Here is an 18979-nt window from a genome sequence, read left to right on the forward strand (position 1 = left end):
CCAGCCCACAAAAGGCAACAGTTTGACTATGCAACAATGCCGACAATAGATTTCCATGGAAACCCGGAAAATTCCGCAGTTGTTTATTTTGGATACGACGCAGCCAAACACAACAAATGTCGAGAAAGCCAACAATTCCAGAAATATATTTATACGATTTTAGTTAACAAAGTGCATACTTATCAAATTCGATCAACAGGCTTTGTAAAATGTGTCGGCCTACAAGCTTTTTATACACTTAATTTTAGCTACAACCACAGTAGAAAAAATATATCTTAAAATTATATATATTAAAAACATAGAAAATAAGTGTGAAGAACCATAACAATGCCAACGATTCCAAAGCGTGTGCCCATGGGCGGCAACAAGGGCAACGGCCACGGCCACGGCATGGACCTACTCAGCTCAGGAGTAACACGGACAGAGGTCACGGAGATGCAGCTCAAATGGCAGGACAGGCCGTGTGAGGCGCCACCCTGCAAACAGAGTTTCTGGTGGGCCAGCCAGCCAAAGCCCATCAAAATCAAAGGTTGTCCCAAGTAAGTTTGCACAGATTTGTGGGCGGGCTACAGACCCAAAAGAGGGGAATACCTTCCTATAGCCCGGTGAGGTCAATGAATTCAGTAGCCGGCTTTGCCGGCTGATTGACCAAAGAAAACAGAAAACGAAAGTTTTGTCCAGAAGCAGTCGAGTCATAAATTGCGTAAATCAATTATTTAACACTTGGTGGCATTTTCACCTGGCAGCCAAGCGGCACGCAAGCGGACACCTTTTCGTGCGTTGCACGGGAACAATGGGTCATCCATATGGACGAGGGGCTCGTGTTGAATGCTTGGTGCCGAAAACTGAAATTGACGCAGTTTGTTGCCATAAACGTCGTTAAATGCAAAAATAGATAAGTTAAGATTGCGATAATTGTGGCCATCATGGGTCATTTAAAGGTTATTTAAATGATATACTCATGAAATATGAAGAGACTTTTTTTTTATTGGCTTAAGGCTCTGGTCATAGTACAAATTTAAAGAAATTCGATTTAAATTTAATGTTACCTCTTCTTATACTTCATATAGTCTCTGGTAATATTATCTTTTATGTGTCTACCTTTATAGAACACAATTGCCGCTTTTATCTGGTAATCTAGATCTACGAGAATTTACCTACACGCCACTAAAAAGCACAGATCATTTTTGAAGATAGCCTAATTGAATATAATATATGTTAGATAGCTGTTGTTGACATAGAACCAACTAGTTGATTGCCCTTGAAGATAGCGTCTCTTGTCGAAAGCTTAGCACCTTTAACCTTTGCTGCAGCCACGCCTCCCATGTGCGACGCGTCGATAATTCCCAAGAAAAAGACTTGCCCGCTCGACGACTTCATTAATTCCGCTTATCAGTGGCACACGTCAGCTGCTTTAGGTGGAACTTACAATTGACCTTGGCCATTGACTTTGCCGTGGGAATAGGAATAGGAACAGGCACAGGAACAGGGACAGGGACAGGGCGATAACGATTCCGAGTAGGCACCACCCACCTACATTTCAATGTCAGCGAAATGCGTGAAGTCATCTCAGCTCCAGGGGGCGAAGGGTGGGGGTTTACGGAAATGCGACACTTTGGGTTTTGCCAATTTCAAGGACACGGCACATAACGAGGTGCCAGTTTAGTGGACAGCCAGGAAACGCTTTTAATTGGAAACACGGCCCAACTTTTGCCGAACTGAAGTGGAGTACATAATGCGGCATGCAAATGGCTTCTGGCTAAAGCGAATTTGGCGGCGTTTCAATTGTGCGGCAACAGTCGGCACAGGCAGTTAATTGTTGGCATATGCGAGTGCCCAACACCCAACCGACCAAAGCTGGTGGCCGGTGGCAACTCCTGCAGCTGTTGGGCGGCGCCCCCCCCCCCTTCCCCCCCAACCCGGCGAGTGACCAGCGGCGGCATGCGATGGCCGAGCTCCGACCGAGGGCCGAGTGCTGCGGTCATTTGGCGTTCGCCAGTCGAACAGTGCGGTACAACGCGTGCTCCTTGCCGTCCACCAAGCAGGACACGGCCAGGACAAAGGGGCAATAAAAAAGAATAAAAAAAGTATTGATTAACTTTCTTGTGTGCGGTGTGGTGTGTGCCGCGTGTTTCTACACAATTGTGGCTATTTATACGCGGGCAATGAGCCGAGTGGAGCAAGTGTGAGATTTGTGAGACAACGCTAAAGGATCATGCCAGAGACGAACCACAGCCCCAAGCAGCACATAAATCCAGAACACTTCCCAGACAATAGACCGAAGGAGCCGACCAAGACGAAGACGGAGCAGCGTGCACAGAACTTCTCCTTTGCCACCAGCTATCCATATGCACCAGGACGAAACAACAACAACAACAACAGCAACAACAACAACAACAACTACCACAACTACAACAACAACAACAGCAATTATCCCGTTTACAACGTGCAGCGCTATCAGAGCCCGTACAATTTCCAGCACGTGGTCAGCAACGCCTTCTCCGTGCTGCACAACTCCGTGGAGCTAGACTACGACCAAAGTCCACACAATATCAAGCCCAATCAGGCCATAGTGCGTCCCATAATACGTGAACAGACGGAACATGTAGATCAGCCAGCCGTTGCCGCCGCGGGCAGCGTTTCGTCCAATCCGCCATTGACGACCCGCTCGTTCTTCTCGCGCAGCACACAGGAGGTGCGCAGCTTTGCCGATGAGCTGAGCCAGAAGCTGCGCTTCCTGGCGCCGGAGGAGAACTACGGTGCAGCCGGTGCTAGCAGTCACAGTAGCGCCGGCACCGGCGCCTGGCTGGCCACGCGCCAGATGGAACGTCCGCGCTTCGAGACCACGGTGCCCACGGGCATATTTCTGCCACCGCCGCATGAGCTGCAGATGCTGCCCGCATCCATGCTGCGGCGCCATGTCTATGCCTACTCCTCCTACCCCATGATCCTGCACAGCTACTACAATGCCAACAACAACAACAACAACAGCAGTAACCAGAACAAGGACACCAGCCGCCAGATATCGTTAGCTGATAAGGCAATTAAAGCCTCCACTCGCCAGAACGGAGTGCGTGCCACGGCCGCTGTGGCAGCCGCCGCTGCTGCTGCCTCGGCCTCCAAGCCCGACCCACAAACGCTGGCCGGTGGCCTGCACATAACCAAGGCGCAGTTCCAGCAGCAGCTGCAGCAGCGACGCAATAACGGCGACAAGAGGTAATAAAAACTGCCCCCCCCTCCCCCCTCCCACTACCAAACCCCAAGCCCCAACTGCCAAACACGGGCTAAATACAGCACAAAATATTTCCATAAATTCAAATGCGAACGAAAGAGGGGCGTGGCAGGGGGGGGTGGTGTACACACTTTGGGGCTGTCCAGTGGTGGTTCGGTGGTTTGGTGGTTACTCAAGCAACCTGCTTATCGATTGCAGCGTCAACATTTCAATTTGAAATGTTTTTCAATTCTCTTGGAATTTTTAAGTCCAATGCTGATTAATTTATTTGCCGCGTTCGTTAGCGAAATGAGTTTTGGTATCCCTCAGCAAGGACACCGAACGGACACCGGACGGACATCGACGTCGACATCGCAATGTGTCATGCAACGTGCCTATTTCAGGGCACTCTTTCCCCCTCTCTCTTAAATAATTTAAATCAAGATTTTATTGGCGCTGGCAACAACATTACAGCAGAAAAACAAGAGTACACCAGTCGGCAGCGCCCAACTAGGAGATACCCTGCACCCAGCGCCAAGCTGTCTTTTCAAATATTCTAACTTCTTTTGACATATTTCTACATGCACAAAAAAACACTTTTTATATAGCGAATGGGCTTCTTCTTACTTTGTCCCACACTATGTATAACTTCGGTGTTTATAGTCCGATCTAAATATGCCAATCAAATGTATGTTAATAAGCACAAGTATTTAGCTTTTAAAATGATATTTATTATTCTAAAAATTGGTGCAGTTTTTATCTGTATATAATATTCGAGGATTCACGTAGTCGGATATATCTAGCTCTAAATTTTCAATTTATACATCAAAAAGCTAGGTCTCAATATCGATATCGACATTTTTAGCCTATGTCCAGATGGGATCGACTCAGATTGTTGCCCTGATCAAGAATATATACTCTTAATGGGATCGGCAAAAAGAATATACCCTTTTTACCTATTTTACAAACGGCATACAATATGTGACTCGTATGAGAATAAAAATAGGAATATCAGCATGAGACTGAGGGCATGTGTAGTTGTATATGGCCAAAGTGCTGCCTAGTTGGGCGGCTACAAAGTTCTATGTACATAGATGTGTACATATGTATTGCCTTTATTGCCTTATTATATGAAGTAATACATCATTAATATATCATTTATATATTTAAGACTTATATCAAAATCCCTTGTAACTGGTATTTTTTTTATTTTAAACTCAAGATCTCTTAAAAATAGCTTTCCTTAATGACTACACCTAGACTTTAGGAATATGTTGTTTCAAAAGCCTGTCTATTCATGTAGATAATCTTTCTAAAATCTGTTTCTTTACATATATCTGTTGAAAGAACTGGAGAAGTGTTTCACATGCCACCTGAACACTTCTCTTCTGCTTATTTTTACTATTTACTCGTATTTGAGTCGTCATTTTGGTTGATTGCTTTGTACTTCAGGACCCAGACCCAGAGAGACCTCCTTCGTAGCGCCCCGGCTAGTAGACATATGCCTTTTGATGGTGCTGCTTCTTGGCTGGCAACTTCAAGTTGACTTCCTGTTTGTGGGCCAGTTTCTGAGCCAACAAACTGAAAAATTTGCATAGGTCACGAGTTCAGGTTCCAGCGCCCAAAGGAGTGCAATGTCTGACAATGTTATATACATACCTACCTCTACATATGTATATGTGTATAAATAAGCAAGTCATAAATTACTGACCAGTCCAGGGGCAACTGCCAAGTCCTGCGCTCTCTTTAAACTTGTGTAGCAAGAAGGCTTTAATTCTGCTTGTGCTTGTGCAATTAAAAGTGGGCTATGGGCTTAGCTCCTCCATCCAATGACCCAAAAGTGTAGTGAACTTAACGGAAATTGATTCGAATCGGAGATGACTTGACAAGCATTCGCGCCCCATTGAGATGGGGGACGGGCAACACAAATTTGATTTTTATCGCCTGAATAGTGCAACAGATTTGGCTCTAAATAAGTATGAATACACGAGTGGGGAGTGCGCTCAGCTAATACTCAGTTTGTTGAACTGGGTCGAGGTTTACTAATTGCCATCGTCTCCGCTTTGACTCACTCTAGACCCGTCGTGCCGCCGCCAGAGCCCTACATGAACATGATGTATGACCGTCGCGTCATAAAAGGAAGCAACTTTGGTACTCCGTCAATGTTGGTGAGTGTTAAGACCGGCAGCAGCCCTGACCCATGAGTAATCGGTCTTTTTGGTTTGCAGGCGGATGTGGACCCATTCGACAAGGCTGCAGAGATACGGCGCCGCAATATGGTCCGCAAGCGATCGATGCAGTGCCGCAATCAGCGCAATGTCCTGGGCACACCACCGCCAGTGAAGGGCAGGAAACACGAAAATATACAGACGGAAAAATACTTGGAGAAACTGGTTCAACGTCCGCCAGAGTACTCAGTGGACACACAAACAGATTTGTTCCTGGAGAAGCCGCCTACGCCTCCATATGTTGCCGCCAAAGTGGGCGTCGATGTGAGCACCGAGATTGGCGACGGCGAACTATTTCACTTTGATGCAGAAGCTCAGCCGATTATTGATGTACTCGTGGATGCCTGCATAGAGCAGAGCATGCTGGAAGTGGCTCACGAAATGGAATTGGCTGCGCTGCGCCGCAAGCAGGAGGAGTATGTCTAAAAAAATTCGTTTTAAAAGATACAAGATATTAACACATTTCTCATTGCAGGTTCCTGGCTCAACGGGAGGCTGAGCTAGCCGAGCTGCGGCGTTTGGAAGCCGAGGAGTTGCGTTTGCAGGCTGAGAAGGATCGCCGCTTGCGCCAGGATGCCATTGCCAAGGAGCTGGATGTGGAGATGCAGAAGAGCGTAACGGCAGCTAAGTTGCTGCAGGGACACATTGCCAGCCTGTTGCCAGAGGTGCTGGAGAACATTGAGCCGGCCAGCGATGCAGTTAAGAAGGAGCAACTAATGAAGGACATCTGCCCCTGGCTATCTGCCGAAGTTGCCCAAGAAGTCGGCCACATTGTTGACTCTCGCGAGATACTCACAGCCATCATACTAGAGATTATTAAACAGCGTGCAGCTGCTTACATCGGCTACAAAGAAGAGGAATCCGAGCCAACAACGTCAGATGTCGGCATTTGTGAAGAGGAGGGATGCATGCTCGACGATATGGAGACATGCCCATGCGAGCCGGAAACTGAATATTCTGATTGTCCAGAGCCGCCGCCAGAGCCAGCACATCTGTAAGGACAGCAACAATGATAAATAAAATATGATTTGGTTAAATTAAGTTATGAGTTTGAGGCGCGCCCGTTGGTCGTTAGGTGCATACTAACAAATCGAAAGTGCAGCTTTGTTATTGTGTCTGGCAACAAGCGGGCGTGCCACGGCCGAATGTTGCCACACACAATTCCATTGGCGCGAATATTGTTGCATCAAAAGTAAGCAAATATTGTTAAAGGTTTATGTTTTACCGGAGTATTCAACAATAAAGTAAAAAAAATGAAAACTTAAACTTAGTTGCTGGAAGCCGTTACAAAACAGTGCTGTAAACCAAACGAAATTTTGGTATTTTCATGATATATTCGGTATTATTTGGCTTGCCTGTTTACAGTCACACCGAAAAATCAAAACAATCCAGCATGTCCAAAATATTCACACCTACAAATCAAATACGTCTTACAAATGTGGCAATTGTAAGGCTAAAGAAGGCTGGAAAGCGGTTTGAGATCGCCTGCTATAAAAACAAGGTGCTGTCCTGGCGCAACAACAGGTAAAATAATACAAACATGCAAGATATGCATGACTCACAAAATGAACCGATTTTCACAGCGAAAAGGACATCGATGAGGTGCTGCAAACGCACAACATCTTCACCAATGTGTCCAAGGGACAGACAGCTAAAAAAGATGAGCTGGTGAAGGCATTCGGCGATAAGGATGAAACCGAAATTTGTAAGGAAATCTTGAGCAAAGGCGAACTTCAGGTGTCGGAGAAGGAGCGACAGAGTGTGCTGGACACGCAGCTCAATAGCATAGTCAACAGCGTAGCAGCACTTTGCGTAAATCCCGAAACACGTCGTCCTTATCCGGCTTCCATCATAGAGAAGTCTCTGAAGGATGCACACTTCTCCGTCAAGATGAACAAGAACACCAAGCAGAACACACTGGAGGCAATCAAAATGCTGCGCGACCACATGCCCATAGAGCGCTCGCGCATGAAGCTGCGTGTGAGCTTTGCCGGCAAGGAGGGAGGCGGCAAGTTAAAGGACTCGGTTGTCAAGCTGGCCAACACCGTGGAGCACGAAGAATGGGAGGAATCAATGCTGCATCTGACGCTGCTCATCGATCCCGGCCAGTATCGCGTCATAGACGAGCTGGTACGCAACGAAACCAAAGGCAAAGGCCTATTGGAACTGCTCGAACTCAAGGAAGTTGTTGAGAGCGACGAGCTGTTCTAGATATCAAACGACTTGTATAAAATATATAGTTGATTATTAATGTTAACAAAGTTTTGAATGCATAAAGATTAAAACTGTAGGGCGTGTGTGTTGGCAGTTGCTTCACTTTCGCTTCTTCAAGTTTTCAAATCGGCGCGACAGTTCATCAAAGTCAATTTCATCGTCATCCTCGCGCTTGTCGCTGCCTGGCACATCCGGCAAATCGTTCGGCACGTTGGGCAGCGATGGCAAATCCATCGGTGGCGGTGCGCTGGGCTGCTCCGGTCCTCCGGGCGGCAGCTTTGAGCGAGGTTGAGGTTTCGGTTTGTTGGCATTCTGCAGCGAGAAAGGCAAATATAAGTACATGATTTTCTTGTGGCTCAGGAGTAAATATAAATGGTGTGCGTCGTTGCGACGTATCGGTCAAGAGCGAGTCGCTGACCTGCAAATTAACGGGGTTAATCGAGGAGTAACGTGGCGGTGGATCATTTTGCGGTTTGGGGCGCTGTTATGCAAAATAAAAAGTTCAGTAAATAAAATCATAAATTAATGAAATAATATATCATAAGCAGCGATTGCAGGGAGAATAGATAGCTGACACCACGACCATGACTCATTGTGTTCTCTACACTTACGCGCACATTCGAGACGGCACAAAGACAACGAGACAACAGAGCGACGATACGTTTGGGTTATAGTGAGTAAAAGGGGGTAAACGAAAAGCAAGTTAGTTTTGGACCATGTCCAGGCATACTACTCGTCGCTAACGTACCAAAATATTCTCGTCCGGACTGCCAGAGCCATCCGACTCACCGTTGTTGGTTTTAGTTTCGTGCTAAAGTAGCACAATCATGCAAGGACATGCAGAAAGCTCAGCATAGAAAATATAGCATTAACCATTAACTTACATTTATAAAATTCGTATTCAAATCCTTCTCTTCTGCGCACTTGCCCTGCGACGAAGTCGATGCCGGCGGCTGATTGGGCGGTATATTATATGCAAATGGTGGCGGCGGCTGAACCGGAGATGGAGCGGCACAGGCTCCTGCAATACCACCAGCACCAGCACCACCACCGCCGCCGCCGCTACCACCAAAGGGCGGATAATTAAATGGCTTACTGCTGGGCGGCATTGGCATATCTGGCAACTGTGGCATTGCTGGGTAGCCAATGAAGCCCATTTGGGGTGGAGCAGGCGCACCACCGCCGCCGCCGCCGCCACCACCACTAAGATTATTGCGATCTGACAAATCGATGAGATGATGCTGCTGATCAGGCTTTTGTTCCTCCTGCATGACCTGTGGATCAGGCTCGTATTCGATGTTGTAGTTCTTGGCAATGGCTATTAAGTAGTTCTCCACAAGCAACTTGGGCGGCGCCTGGAGCGTCAGCTTGTGCATCAGCTTCTCCGAGACAAAATGCTCACCGGTGGCGGTGCGCGAATGCTCCGCAAACTGTGGCCCATACTTATGGATAAAGATGTCAGAGATAACCTTCAGTTCGCCAATGTCGCTCTGCAAGCGAGGGCACACCCAAACAAGGCTGGACACCGGCTCGGCTATGCCAGCATCCAGTTCCTTCATTTGCTGTATCAAGCCAAAGCGTGCCAGCAACAGATCGCAGTACATTTCCACAATTTCCATGGCCTCCACCAGATAATCCTCACTGTAAATGGTTTAGAATATATTCAGACCTGTCAGCTGGCCATTGGAATTGGCGAGTAGCCTACCGTATAATATGCTCCACTCGTATGCGTGCCCGTTCTATTTTACCCGTTGCGAGGTAGTCGGCTATTTCCTTGCGGGACTTTTGTGTTAGCTCCGCCTTCTTTTTTTCTAGCAACTTGAGACGATTCTGCGCTAGGCGCAGATTTGTCTTCAGCTTGTTATAGTTGGGGCCACTGGAGAACATCTTGTCACCTGTAGCTGAATTCAGTCAGTGTCTACTATTTACTATAATTTTCTCTTTATGGATGATTCACTTGATTAGGGAAAAACAAACTCTTTGTGTGACGTCACGAGCTGGTGTTGCCAACTATTGGGCACAAAATACATTAAATTTTGCTTAACAAAAAAACCGTTGTGAAGTCTAATATCAAAGATTCACCCAAAAAAATATTCACCAAAAATAATAATTTATGATAAACTTTTGAATTGTCACAACTTTCATGCTATCTTACCTCATCTTTTCTTAGAAAAAATGTAAAAAAATGTTTGTAAATAATGTTTGTAAGTAATCTTATTAAAAAAAAGGTTTGTTTTATTGTTTAATGCATATGCACGTAATTTTATTATTATACGCTTTTTAACAACTACATGTATGCGTAAATACCAAATTTTAAAAATATAACTATAATTTAATAAGAAATTAAAAGAGAGAGCGATCAGTATCTATATAATGTAAGGGATTTTATCAAAATACTTTCTACTCAACACCCTTTAAGTATACACCGAAGTATGCAGCCCTGCCAACTCGGCCGAATTGTGTTGCTACGTATTTTTACCACACTACTATGCTGTGTGTTGTTGCTTCATCTTCCTCTTCAAAATAATTCGCAAGAGCTGCGCGCTCCTTTCGCGCTGCACAAGACTTCGTTCAAATTGCCATTAATTCGGATTTTAATTAACAAAACAATTAGTGCATTAAGACAAGAAAACCATGCGTACCATGGGTTTTATAAAGGCAAAAGTGTCGCACGCGCGATTAGTCAAGAAAATTGTGAAAATTAAGAAAACTCCAGTGATAAGTGGCTTTCGGGCATTTAGTGGTCCCACAAAATTCACTCTGCGCCCTACATGCCAACTAGAGGTACCACTATACATTAGACGTAAACGCGCCAGAAGCAGACGTCGATAAAAGTGCAAAACAAAACACAACGCTGAAAATATTTGTAAACAGCTGTCGGCCAAACAGCCGCCAGATGGCGCCACCTCGCCTCGCTTGTTGGCATTGCCAGCTGCAAGTAAACGCCATATTTGATTCTGCCTCGTCGCTTTGGTGTTTGTTAAAGAAAGCGAATTTTCATACAAACAGCATAATTTGATGCTGATGCATATTGTGACTGAAGTTTAAAAATAAAAGAAAATGATTTGAATATTACGTGCGAATGAGTGTGTATTTTATATCGTGAGTTGTAAGGCGTAACAGCAACAACAACTGGCCAAGGCCCAGAAAGGTAAAAAAAGATGATGCGAAAAGGAAAATTGCGCTGCTGCCTTACGAGGCATGTGACGTCACAGACACACACGCACTCACTGCGTACAAAATAATTCATGGCACAATACTAACTACAACGTTACAACGTGTCCCCTTTGCAGCGTTCGCCATGGAACAATACATCGTACATAGCAACAGTGAGGACATGGAAATGAAGCCCGTCTACTCGGACTTGCAAGTAGTGCAAGTACCGCACGACGAAGTCAGTGTAAGTACAATAACATCTCAGCTCAGAGCTGAACTCTGACTTAAAGCATCTCGCCCCGACAGTCCCTCGTCCTGCAGGACGATCAGCAACTGGTGTTCAGTGATCAGCAGCAAGTTGTCTACCAGACCGCCGCCCCCGCGCAGTATCAACAACCGCAGCAGACGACAACCGCGAGTCACTACATTATAGGCGCCGAGCTGCAGCAGCAACAGCAGCAGCAGCAGGAAGTGCAGCAACAACAGCAGCAGCAGGTGGTTATGCACCATCAGCATCAGCAGGTGCACTACCAGCAGCAACAGCAGGAGGTGCAGCAGCAGCAGCAACAGTTGCGTCTGGAGCAACAGCAGCAATATGTGCAACAACAACAACCCGCCATTCAGCACACGCAGCAAATCTATTACACATCAGACCAAGTGCTTCAGCCCAATACCATTGTGCAGCATGCATCCATGCAGCAGCTGCAACAACAGCAGCAACAGAAGAAACAGCAGCAACAGCAAGTGCTGCAGCAGCAACATCAGCAACAGTACCAACAGCAGCAGCAGCAGCACACCGCCTATCAACAGCAAACTACGTCGCTGGTGCAAACCACTCCTCAGCAGCAGCAGCAGTTGCTACAAAGCCCACAGCACCAGCAGCAAACGCTGCAGCTGCAAACGGCACCAGCGCAACAGCAACAGCCGCAACAGCATCCGCAGATTGTCTACCGCATGACGACCACGCAACAACAGCAGCGCCAAATAAGCGTAAGCATTTTGAATTAGACACCTCCTAAGAACCTTTTATGGCTATGGGTTACGGACATAAGCAATTCCTTTCGGGCACAATAATGTATGTGTATTAGGATCGGGATTTTCAGTAAAACACCTGCTCAAAGCTTTATAGATTTTCCAAAAACTAATAATTTGACCTGTTAAATGAGTAAAAGACCGTAATTGAATTTATTAGATTTGTTTGCAAATTTAATTTACCTTTTTGAAATTAGTTCATTTTACTTTGGTCGCAATATTGATTTTTAAAGAGCTGCGCGTTTCACACCTGAGTATAATATTTATAGACAAGAAAAAAGAGAAGAGATAAGATCTTAGCAGGAGCTCCTAACTCGACGAGCTTAAAAGGGAAACTGAAAGTAGTTTATGACAGTAGAATGATAACTTCGAACCGATACATCAAAGGCGGAGTTGATTATTAGAAATCGGCATAATCGTAACGAGCAGTTAATCTTTATTATGACAGCTCGCTCAGCCTACGAAAAGTCGAACTTAATACTTTATTATTCAACAAATGAGAAACAACAAATAATTCATTAAGAAAAACATCCAAGTCCTAATGACTGCCCCATATTAGTCTCAGTTTCTCTGGTTTCGGAAATGCATTGATATTATTTAGGTTTATGTGTGAGTTGTGTCGACAAAGAAAACAATATATAGACTAATGCGAATGATTTGCTTGCAGATGCTCAACAACACGCATGTGATTGTGCAACAGCCGACAGGACAGCAGGTGTTGATACAGGCCCCGCAGCACCAGGAGCTGATTATGCGACAGGCCACTGGCATTCCACAGCAGGGTATCAATATTCACGCGTACAACAATCGCGTAGTGTACACTACCTCGCCCCAGCAGCAGCAACAACAGCAGCACGTACTGCAACAACACGTGCAACAGCAACAGCAGCAGCAACAACAACTACATCTACAGTCCCAAACCACACATCTTGTGCAGACGCGCGTCGTGCCGCAGCAAACGGGCAACGTCGTCTATCAGCAAGTGCAATTGCCCAAAGCGCCACTACAGCAGCAACAACAGCCACAGCCACAGCAGCAACAACAGCAGCAACAGCAACAAGGACAGGTGCAGCAGCAGCCACAGCTAGTGACCACAGGCACACAACTGGTGCGTTCACCATTCCGGGGTAAAGCAACACGTGGAAGTGCCGTCATTGCCAGACAACCCATTGGTACTGCGGTAACAACGCGTGCGGCTTTGGCGCCCACTCTTGTGCGGCAAATGCGACCTCGTGGCGGCCTTCAGACCGTGACTGGTGGCATTATGAGAAGTGTACGGCAGCAGGGCGTGCGACCCACTCGCACGCAGCTGGTGGTGCAGACAAGCGCTGCCGGCGAGGGCCAGACAATGCAGCTGGTGACCCAGCCACAGATGGCCAAGCAAATAACTATAACGAATCTTGGCCAGCCTACAGTGACGGCGCCGGGTCAGCAAATGCAGCCGCGTCATATATATCGCCAAGTGGTCAGCGAGCCGTCTGCCAATGCCCAGCAGCAACACCAGCAGATGGTCGTGATGCGTCAACCGCCGTTGCGCTATCGGACCGCTTCGGCGCCAACGGCAGCTGCGCCCGCACCGAATAGTAACACGATGGGCTTGGATCTGGAGGAGAGCATACAGGCGGTGGTGGTAAAGAAAGAGCAACAGCAGCAAAAGCCGGCGACGACCAATCTGCCCATTCAGCTCGCAACGGGCGGCAACACCACGTTGACTACCTACTACCAGCAGAGCTCGGCCGCCAACAGTAGCAGCGAAGAGGAGCAGCAACAACAGCAGCCGTCACAACAACAACAACAACAGCAACTACAACAGGCTCAGCAGCCTGGTGTGCGTACTGCCAGCGGATCCAGCATGAGCCTGGCGGAATACAAGAAACGGCAAACTATGGCAAGTTCACCGGCTCCGACAGCCACGGGCGCCGCTGGACTCACACCCATGCGAACGGCAGCACCTGCCACTCTGGTGCGGTCGGTGCCCAAGTTGACGCAGACGGCGGCGCAGTCTCAGGGAACACAGCAGCAGCAACAGCAGCAGCAGCAACAACAGCAACAACCCAACGCTGCTGCCGCACCGCGCATTATGCAGCCTCAGCAGCGGGTACTTGCCACAGCGCCGACCCAGCCGCAGCCGCAAGCGTCGTCCGTGCAACAAACGTCGCACAACAACTACGAGATTCATTCGCAGCACGTTCTGAATAATCGCGCCGGTCAGCCCATTGCGGATCGCGATCGCAACAGCGCCAAAATGTTGGTCATTCTCGCCTCCGGGGAGCAGCGTCTGATTACGTTTACGCTGCCGCGGGAGTCGTGTACCGTGCAGGATCTGCTGGAGCAGGTTTGCGTGCCTTTCGACAATAGCACCACCATCCAATGCGTGGAGCATCACGGCGCCAATGTCGACTTCGTAGTCACCGTGGGCTTTTCCGTCAACGAATCTGCCAGTGAACTGATTTCACGCGCTGAGGAGAGTCTCCAAATGAATCGACAGCAGGAGAACGCCGCCGCGGCAGCAACTACAACGCCTGCCTACAATCAACAGCCGACAACAGCGGCCAATGCAGCAGCTGCCGAGCAGGTTAAGCGAGATGCAACAGCCGCCGGCACAGGCACCACCTCCACGGCTGCGATTGCGCCAGCGGAAGGACCCAAGCTGATTGACGGCTTCTATGCCGTTTGCCAGCTGTGCGGCTTTACGGGCATGGACCATGCAAAGTGTGAACGATGTAAACGAGTTTTCCAGGAGCCGCCCAAGCGTAAATCCTATGTCACCAAGTCTTCGAATGCGTCCGTGGCCTCCATAGCTGGCGCAGGCACATTGGCGGGTGAGCCGGCGACGGCGGCAGACAAGAAACGTGAACTGGCGCGACTCAACAAACAGGTGGGCGGCGTTGGCGGCAATTTCGCGCCTGGCTCTAGCAACGTGCGGGGCAGGGGCATGGCGATTAGAGGCGGACGTACGCGCAGCGGTCGGCGAATGGCCGAGGCGGATCCCGTAGTGTTGCTCAGCAGTGAGGATGAGGCTGAACAGGACGAGTCCAATGGCGATGCTGGCAATGTAAGTAAAGACAACAGTTTTTCTGAAAATATTGACGTAACATGACCATTTGCCTCAGTTTCCCACCACCAATGCCAAACGTAATTCTAATGGAAGTGTTCATCAACTGCCTGCCGCATTTGCCTGTGATCCAATACTGCCCGAAGTGGATGAGGAAGCATTATACAAAGGTAAGCGAACAGCAAAAACGTTAAAATGTAAATTTCAATTTAAACTGGAATTTCATAGTAGGAGCATTAGGCTTTATTGATCTTGAGGTTTTTAATTCAAAAGGCGCACTTTATCTCTATAGTTTTTGCATCCCTGGTTTTGACAAAATTACTATGTATATGCCTGTGCCGTAATTTGATGTTGGCAATGATTTGCCCACGGTTGCATTTGCTGTACAAGACGCTAGATGGCGCTCGAACACCACGCCATTTTTCATACAAGAGAGTAGAAAGAAGAAGAATAACGCAAGGCGAATGCGTATTGGAGAAGTTCCTAACTTCTGCTGCATTAGAATTTGATATTTGTTGTGCACTTTTGACTAGATTTTTTTTAGTTTGTTATGAGTTTGACGCAATAACTTATTTTAAAAGCAAATAGTTAAACAATGAGTGATGAAGGTAAGCGGCATAGACAGCAATAAACTACAAGTGAAAAAAATGTGACTGACAGCCGCCACTGCGGCAAACAAATGCAGCCACATGTATTGAAGAAATAAAACCAAATCAATTATAACTCAAACTGTATCCAACCTTATATTCCAATGCAGACTTTGTACGCGGAGATGTTACTGATCTGTCCGATATGCCCGATGGCGAAACATTTACCACCGAACTGACCTGCAAATGTCTGCGCCTGATGCCCTACCGTTTTATGATAACCGAACCGGTAAGTGGCCATCTCCTACTCGATTTTTCAAAATGCTAATTACGTGTTGCCTCTACCTAATGTAGGTTACCTTTACCTCAAAGGGAGTGCGCTTGGCCGGAGTGCTACCGGACAAGGACGAGAAGTTTGTGCTGCACATATATAAGCACGAGGTGATCAAGGTTATTGCACACTTTGCCAGCTACGAGCAGGCGCAGCCGCTGGTCACGCTCTACATGCTGAAGACCTGCGCTCAGTATGTAAAGTCGCAGCTGCAGCTGCCCGAAGATGCGCCCAATGAACGTAAGTAGCGAGTTGCAAGCCCTGTTATGGAAGCCAGTTATTTACGATTCCTATTTCTCCTTGCGATTCTTCTACAGAGTTCGGCGTCAAGTGGCACGGCAGCTTTCACGAGCGCCGCTTAATACTGCTCTTTGATACGATCAGTTTTTCGGCTCGCGAGACCCTCAAATCTATGTTTAGTTTTCTGGATGAAATCTCATCGCGTGATGCGGCGGAAATATTGGAGCGTATCGCGGAATCAGATCGCAAGGCACTGGACAAGCCCACACAGCTGGCACCGCGACAGCTGCGTCCTGACGAGCAGGTCAGTCTGCTTATGTACCCGCCCAAGGGCACGGGCGGACTATGCATACGCATGGAGGATTACGTTTGCCTAACCAAGGAGTCGTACTTGAATGACATTATCATTGATTTTTATCTGCTGTGGCTGCGCAACACACTCATACCAGAGGCTCAGCGCGAGCGCACTCACATTTTTAGCACATTCTTTTACAAGCGCCTGACAACGCTAACTCGTCCAACGGACGTAAAACAGACTGCGGCACAGAAGCGTCATGCACGCGTCCAAAAATGGACAAAACTAGTTGATATATTTGATAAGGATTTTATCATAGTGCCTATTAATGAGCAATCGCATTGGTTCCTGGCCATCATCTGTTTCCCCTGCCTAAAAGGCCCCGTCACCTTCGACACCAATCAGCCTGTGGAGCCGCAACACCTAAAGCGTCCGCGCGGCAAGAAGGTCGCTCTGCAGATTGGGAACACAACAATTACGCCGCTGTCCAAGCGGGAGACAGTCACTCTGCCGGCCATGCCCAGCGAAATTTGTCGAATTGCCGACGACGAAAGCGAACGTGATGAGGCTGAGGGCGATGACAGCGATATGGCATCTGAGGTTAGTGAGAACTCGAATCCACCCATCAGCAAGGAACCGGCAGCAGCGCCAGCGGCAACGCCAGCACCCACGACGACAACGCCGTCTTCTGGACCCGCACGAGCAAGTAACGACGACGTGCCGGCTGTGAAGCAGCCTTTGATTTTAATCTTTGACTCTCTGGCGGGTGCCTCGCGCAGTCGAGTGGTGGCCACGCTGCGCGATTATCTGACATGCGAATACAAGGTGAAGAAGCCGGATGCGCAGGCGCACATTTTCAACAAGGATAACATGCCGGGACATTGCGTCAAGGTGCCGCAACAGAACAATTTTACCGACTGCGGCCTTTATCTGCTGCAGTATGTGGAGCATTTCTTCAAGGATCCGATTAAGGATTACAGACTGCCCATCAAGCAGCTTACCAATTGGTTCGATTATCTTACCGTCACCAAGAAGCGCGAGGACATCGCCCAGCTGATACAGCAGCTGATGGATGACAGCAACACACAGCAGCCGCGGCTCATTTTGCCAGTAATCGAGTTTCCCACTCTCAATGGCCAGTTGGTTGAGTATCCCGAGGAGACGGAGAGCGCCGAGTTTGAGGAGGAGGAAGGACACGAGGACGAGGAGCACGCTAGTGATATGGTAAGAAGCCCCCTCAACAGGCAATCCTCATGAAGAGATATTAATTACGCCTCTACATTCTAATGTGACAGCATGAGGACAGCACACCCACTGAAATGGATGTGGATCCCACGGCCGAGGAACTGCAGCAGGCACAGGCGTCGAAGGCGTCCGCTCAAACCGTGACAACAACTACGACAACTACCAGCCCCACTGTGATGACAGGAACCACGGCGCGCAGATTTGTCCTCAAGCGTCGCCTGCAAAACGGTGCCTCCGCTTCGCCAAGCAATGGCAATGGAGCGAATGCCGGAGAGAACAATAACAGTAACCAGGTGGTGATGCCACATCTGGTCAGCACTTCCCCCCTCAGCAACAGCAGCAGCACACCCAGCTCCCTCATAGCAAAAGGGGTTGCCGCCAGCGTTGGCACTGGCAGCCTTAAGATTCGCAAGATCGAACCGTAGCACTCGGGTGCAGACCCTGTTGCAGACATGCCTCCGTTGCAGCTGCTGCAGTTGTTGCGCCCATTGTAAATAATAAAAATAAAAAAATTTATTATACAAACATTAAAAAATAAATATGCCCAACATTTCTTAAATTAATGATAATTATAAAAAACAAAACTCGTCAAATATATTGAATAATGAAGTTACACGGAAAACTCCATTCATTTGTGCAGAAAATATCAAAGTGCGCTTGTTTTAATGCTCTTGCAATTTGTGTGTGGGTGTGTGAACTTTCAATTTCTAATGCCCATCTGCCGCCCTTGCCCAAGAACCAGTTTGCGTTCGCCATGTAAGCTAGAATGTCTGCCATGTATACATCTGCCATAAGCTTACGTGTTTACATGGTGAGACTTCCATAGACACTTCCAACTAAACTCAATAATAACTCGAAAGCGGATTTGCCTGCAATTTCTGGCGAGCTTCCTTATATATTTAAGTAGCCGCACTGTGAAAATCAAATAGAAATTAGCGTACTTTTTGGTGCGTGCACCCTGGGGCAGTTGCCATGTAGTTGATTAAGAATACATGGCAAGCTACATGAAACGCACACATACACATACATGCACATGCATACGTCATGTATTGTTCGGCCTCAAAAGTTGGGTTATGTTCACAGCAGCAACAGCGGTGTGAGACGCGGAGGCTGAACAACGAATGACGTGCACAAAGCAAATGAAAGAAACGCGCCCACCCTACAAGTTTGAATTGTAAATAAGTATTGGCGTTGAGCAGAAAAAGTTTAAACGAATTATTTGATGTGGCATAATTTAATATGTTTAATGTATAATACATTTACTTTTATTAAGTTCAATAAAAGCAACTAAAATACGCCATAGTATTAATTGTTGCTTGTTGCATACAATGTTCTTTAGAGTGGAAGACTGCGGTAAGCCTCTTAATACCAAATGTTGAATACGC

At 47.4% G+C, this 18979-nt stretch overlaps 4 protein-coding genes across 10 annotated transcripts; 3 read left to right on the forward strand and 1 right to left on the reverse strand.

Moving 5' to 3' along the window:
* Window positions 1-235: 235 nt before the first annotated feature.
* Rsph3 (Radial spoke head protein 3) lies at window positions 236-6705 on the forward strand. Its single transcript, XM_064691515.1, has 4 exons — window positions 236-539; window positions 5289-5379; window positions 5440-5855; window positions 5915-6705. Exons 1-4 carry the CDS (start codon window positions 328-330, stop codon window positions 6435-6437), a joined length of 1242 nt encoding a protein of 413 aa, XP_064547585.1. The 5' UTR covers window positions 236-327; the 3' UTR covers window positions 6438-6705.
* Window positions 6706-6793: 88 nt separating this feature from the next.
* Window positions 6794-7783, forward strand: Sbds (SBDS ribosome maturation factor). The gene is made up of 2 exons (XM_064691517.1): window positions 6794-6963; window positions 7023-7783. The coding sequence occupies exons 1-2, from the start codon at window positions 6833-6835 to the stop codon at window positions 7648-7650; spliced, it is 759 nt and encodes a 252-aa protein (XP_064547587.1). The 5' UTR covers window positions 6794-6832; the 3' UTR covers window positions 7651-7783.
* On the reverse strand, window positions 7663-9654 carry Ist1 (IST1-like protein). 5 transcript variants are annotated; one of them, XM_064691510.1, is made up of 5 exons: window positions 9359-9653; window positions 8538-9294; window positions 8402-8464; window positions 8072-8134; window positions 7663-7965 (listed from the first exon to the last, which is right to left on the reverse strand). In XM_064691510.1, exons 1-5 carry the CDS (start codon window positions 9538-9540, stop codon window positions 7753-7755), a joined length of 1278 nt encoding a protein of 425 aa, XP_064547580.1. In that variant the 5' UTR covers window positions 9541-9653; the 3' UTR covers window positions 7663-7752. The 5 variants fall into 5 exon arrangements, with proteins under 5 accessions (XP_064547580.1, XP_064547582.1, XP_064547581.1 ...); XM_064691512.1 differs by lacking the exon at window positions 8072-8134 and having other exon boundaries at window positions 9359-9654; XM_064691511.1 differs by lacking the exon at window positions 8402-8464.
* Window positions 9655-10164: 510 nt separating this feature from the next.
* On the forward strand, window positions 10165-18153 carry velo (veloren). Of its 3 annotated transcripts, XM_064691518.1 has the most exons (9): window positions 10165-10804; window positions 10947-11053; window positions 11116-11799; window positions 12509-14896; window positions 14955-15066; window positions 15654-15772; window positions 15838-16054; window positions 16132-17573; window positions 17645-18153. In XM_064691518.1, exons 2-9 carry the CDS (start codon window positions 10955-10957, stop codon window positions 18017-18019), a joined length of 5436 nt encoding a protein of 1811 aa, XP_064547588.1. In that variant the 5' UTR covers window positions 10165-10804; window positions 10947-10954; the 3' UTR covers window positions 18020-18153. The 3 variants fall into 3 exon arrangements, with proteins under 3 accessions (XP_064547588.1, XP_064547589.1, XP_064547590.1); XM_064691519.1 differs by lacking the exons at window positions 10165-10804; window positions 10947-11053; window positions 11116-11799 and adding an exon at window positions 12310-12450; XM_064691520.1 differs by lacking the exons at window positions 10165-10804; window positions 10947-11053; window positions 11116-11799; window positions 12509-14896; window positions 14955-15066 and adding an exon at window positions 15344-15504.
* Window positions 18154-18979: the final 826 nt, after the last annotated feature.

The sequence above is a fragment of the Drosophila montana genome, unplaced genomic scaffold, assembly GCF_035044405.1.
Source record: "Drosophila montana isolate Dmon_TW-CO22-7 unplaced genomic scaffold, ASM3504440v1 contig_3438_1, whole genome shotgun sequence".
Classification (NCBI taxonomy): domain Eukaryota; kingdom Metazoa; phylum Arthropoda; class Insecta; order Diptera; family Drosophilidae; genus Drosophila; species Drosophila montana.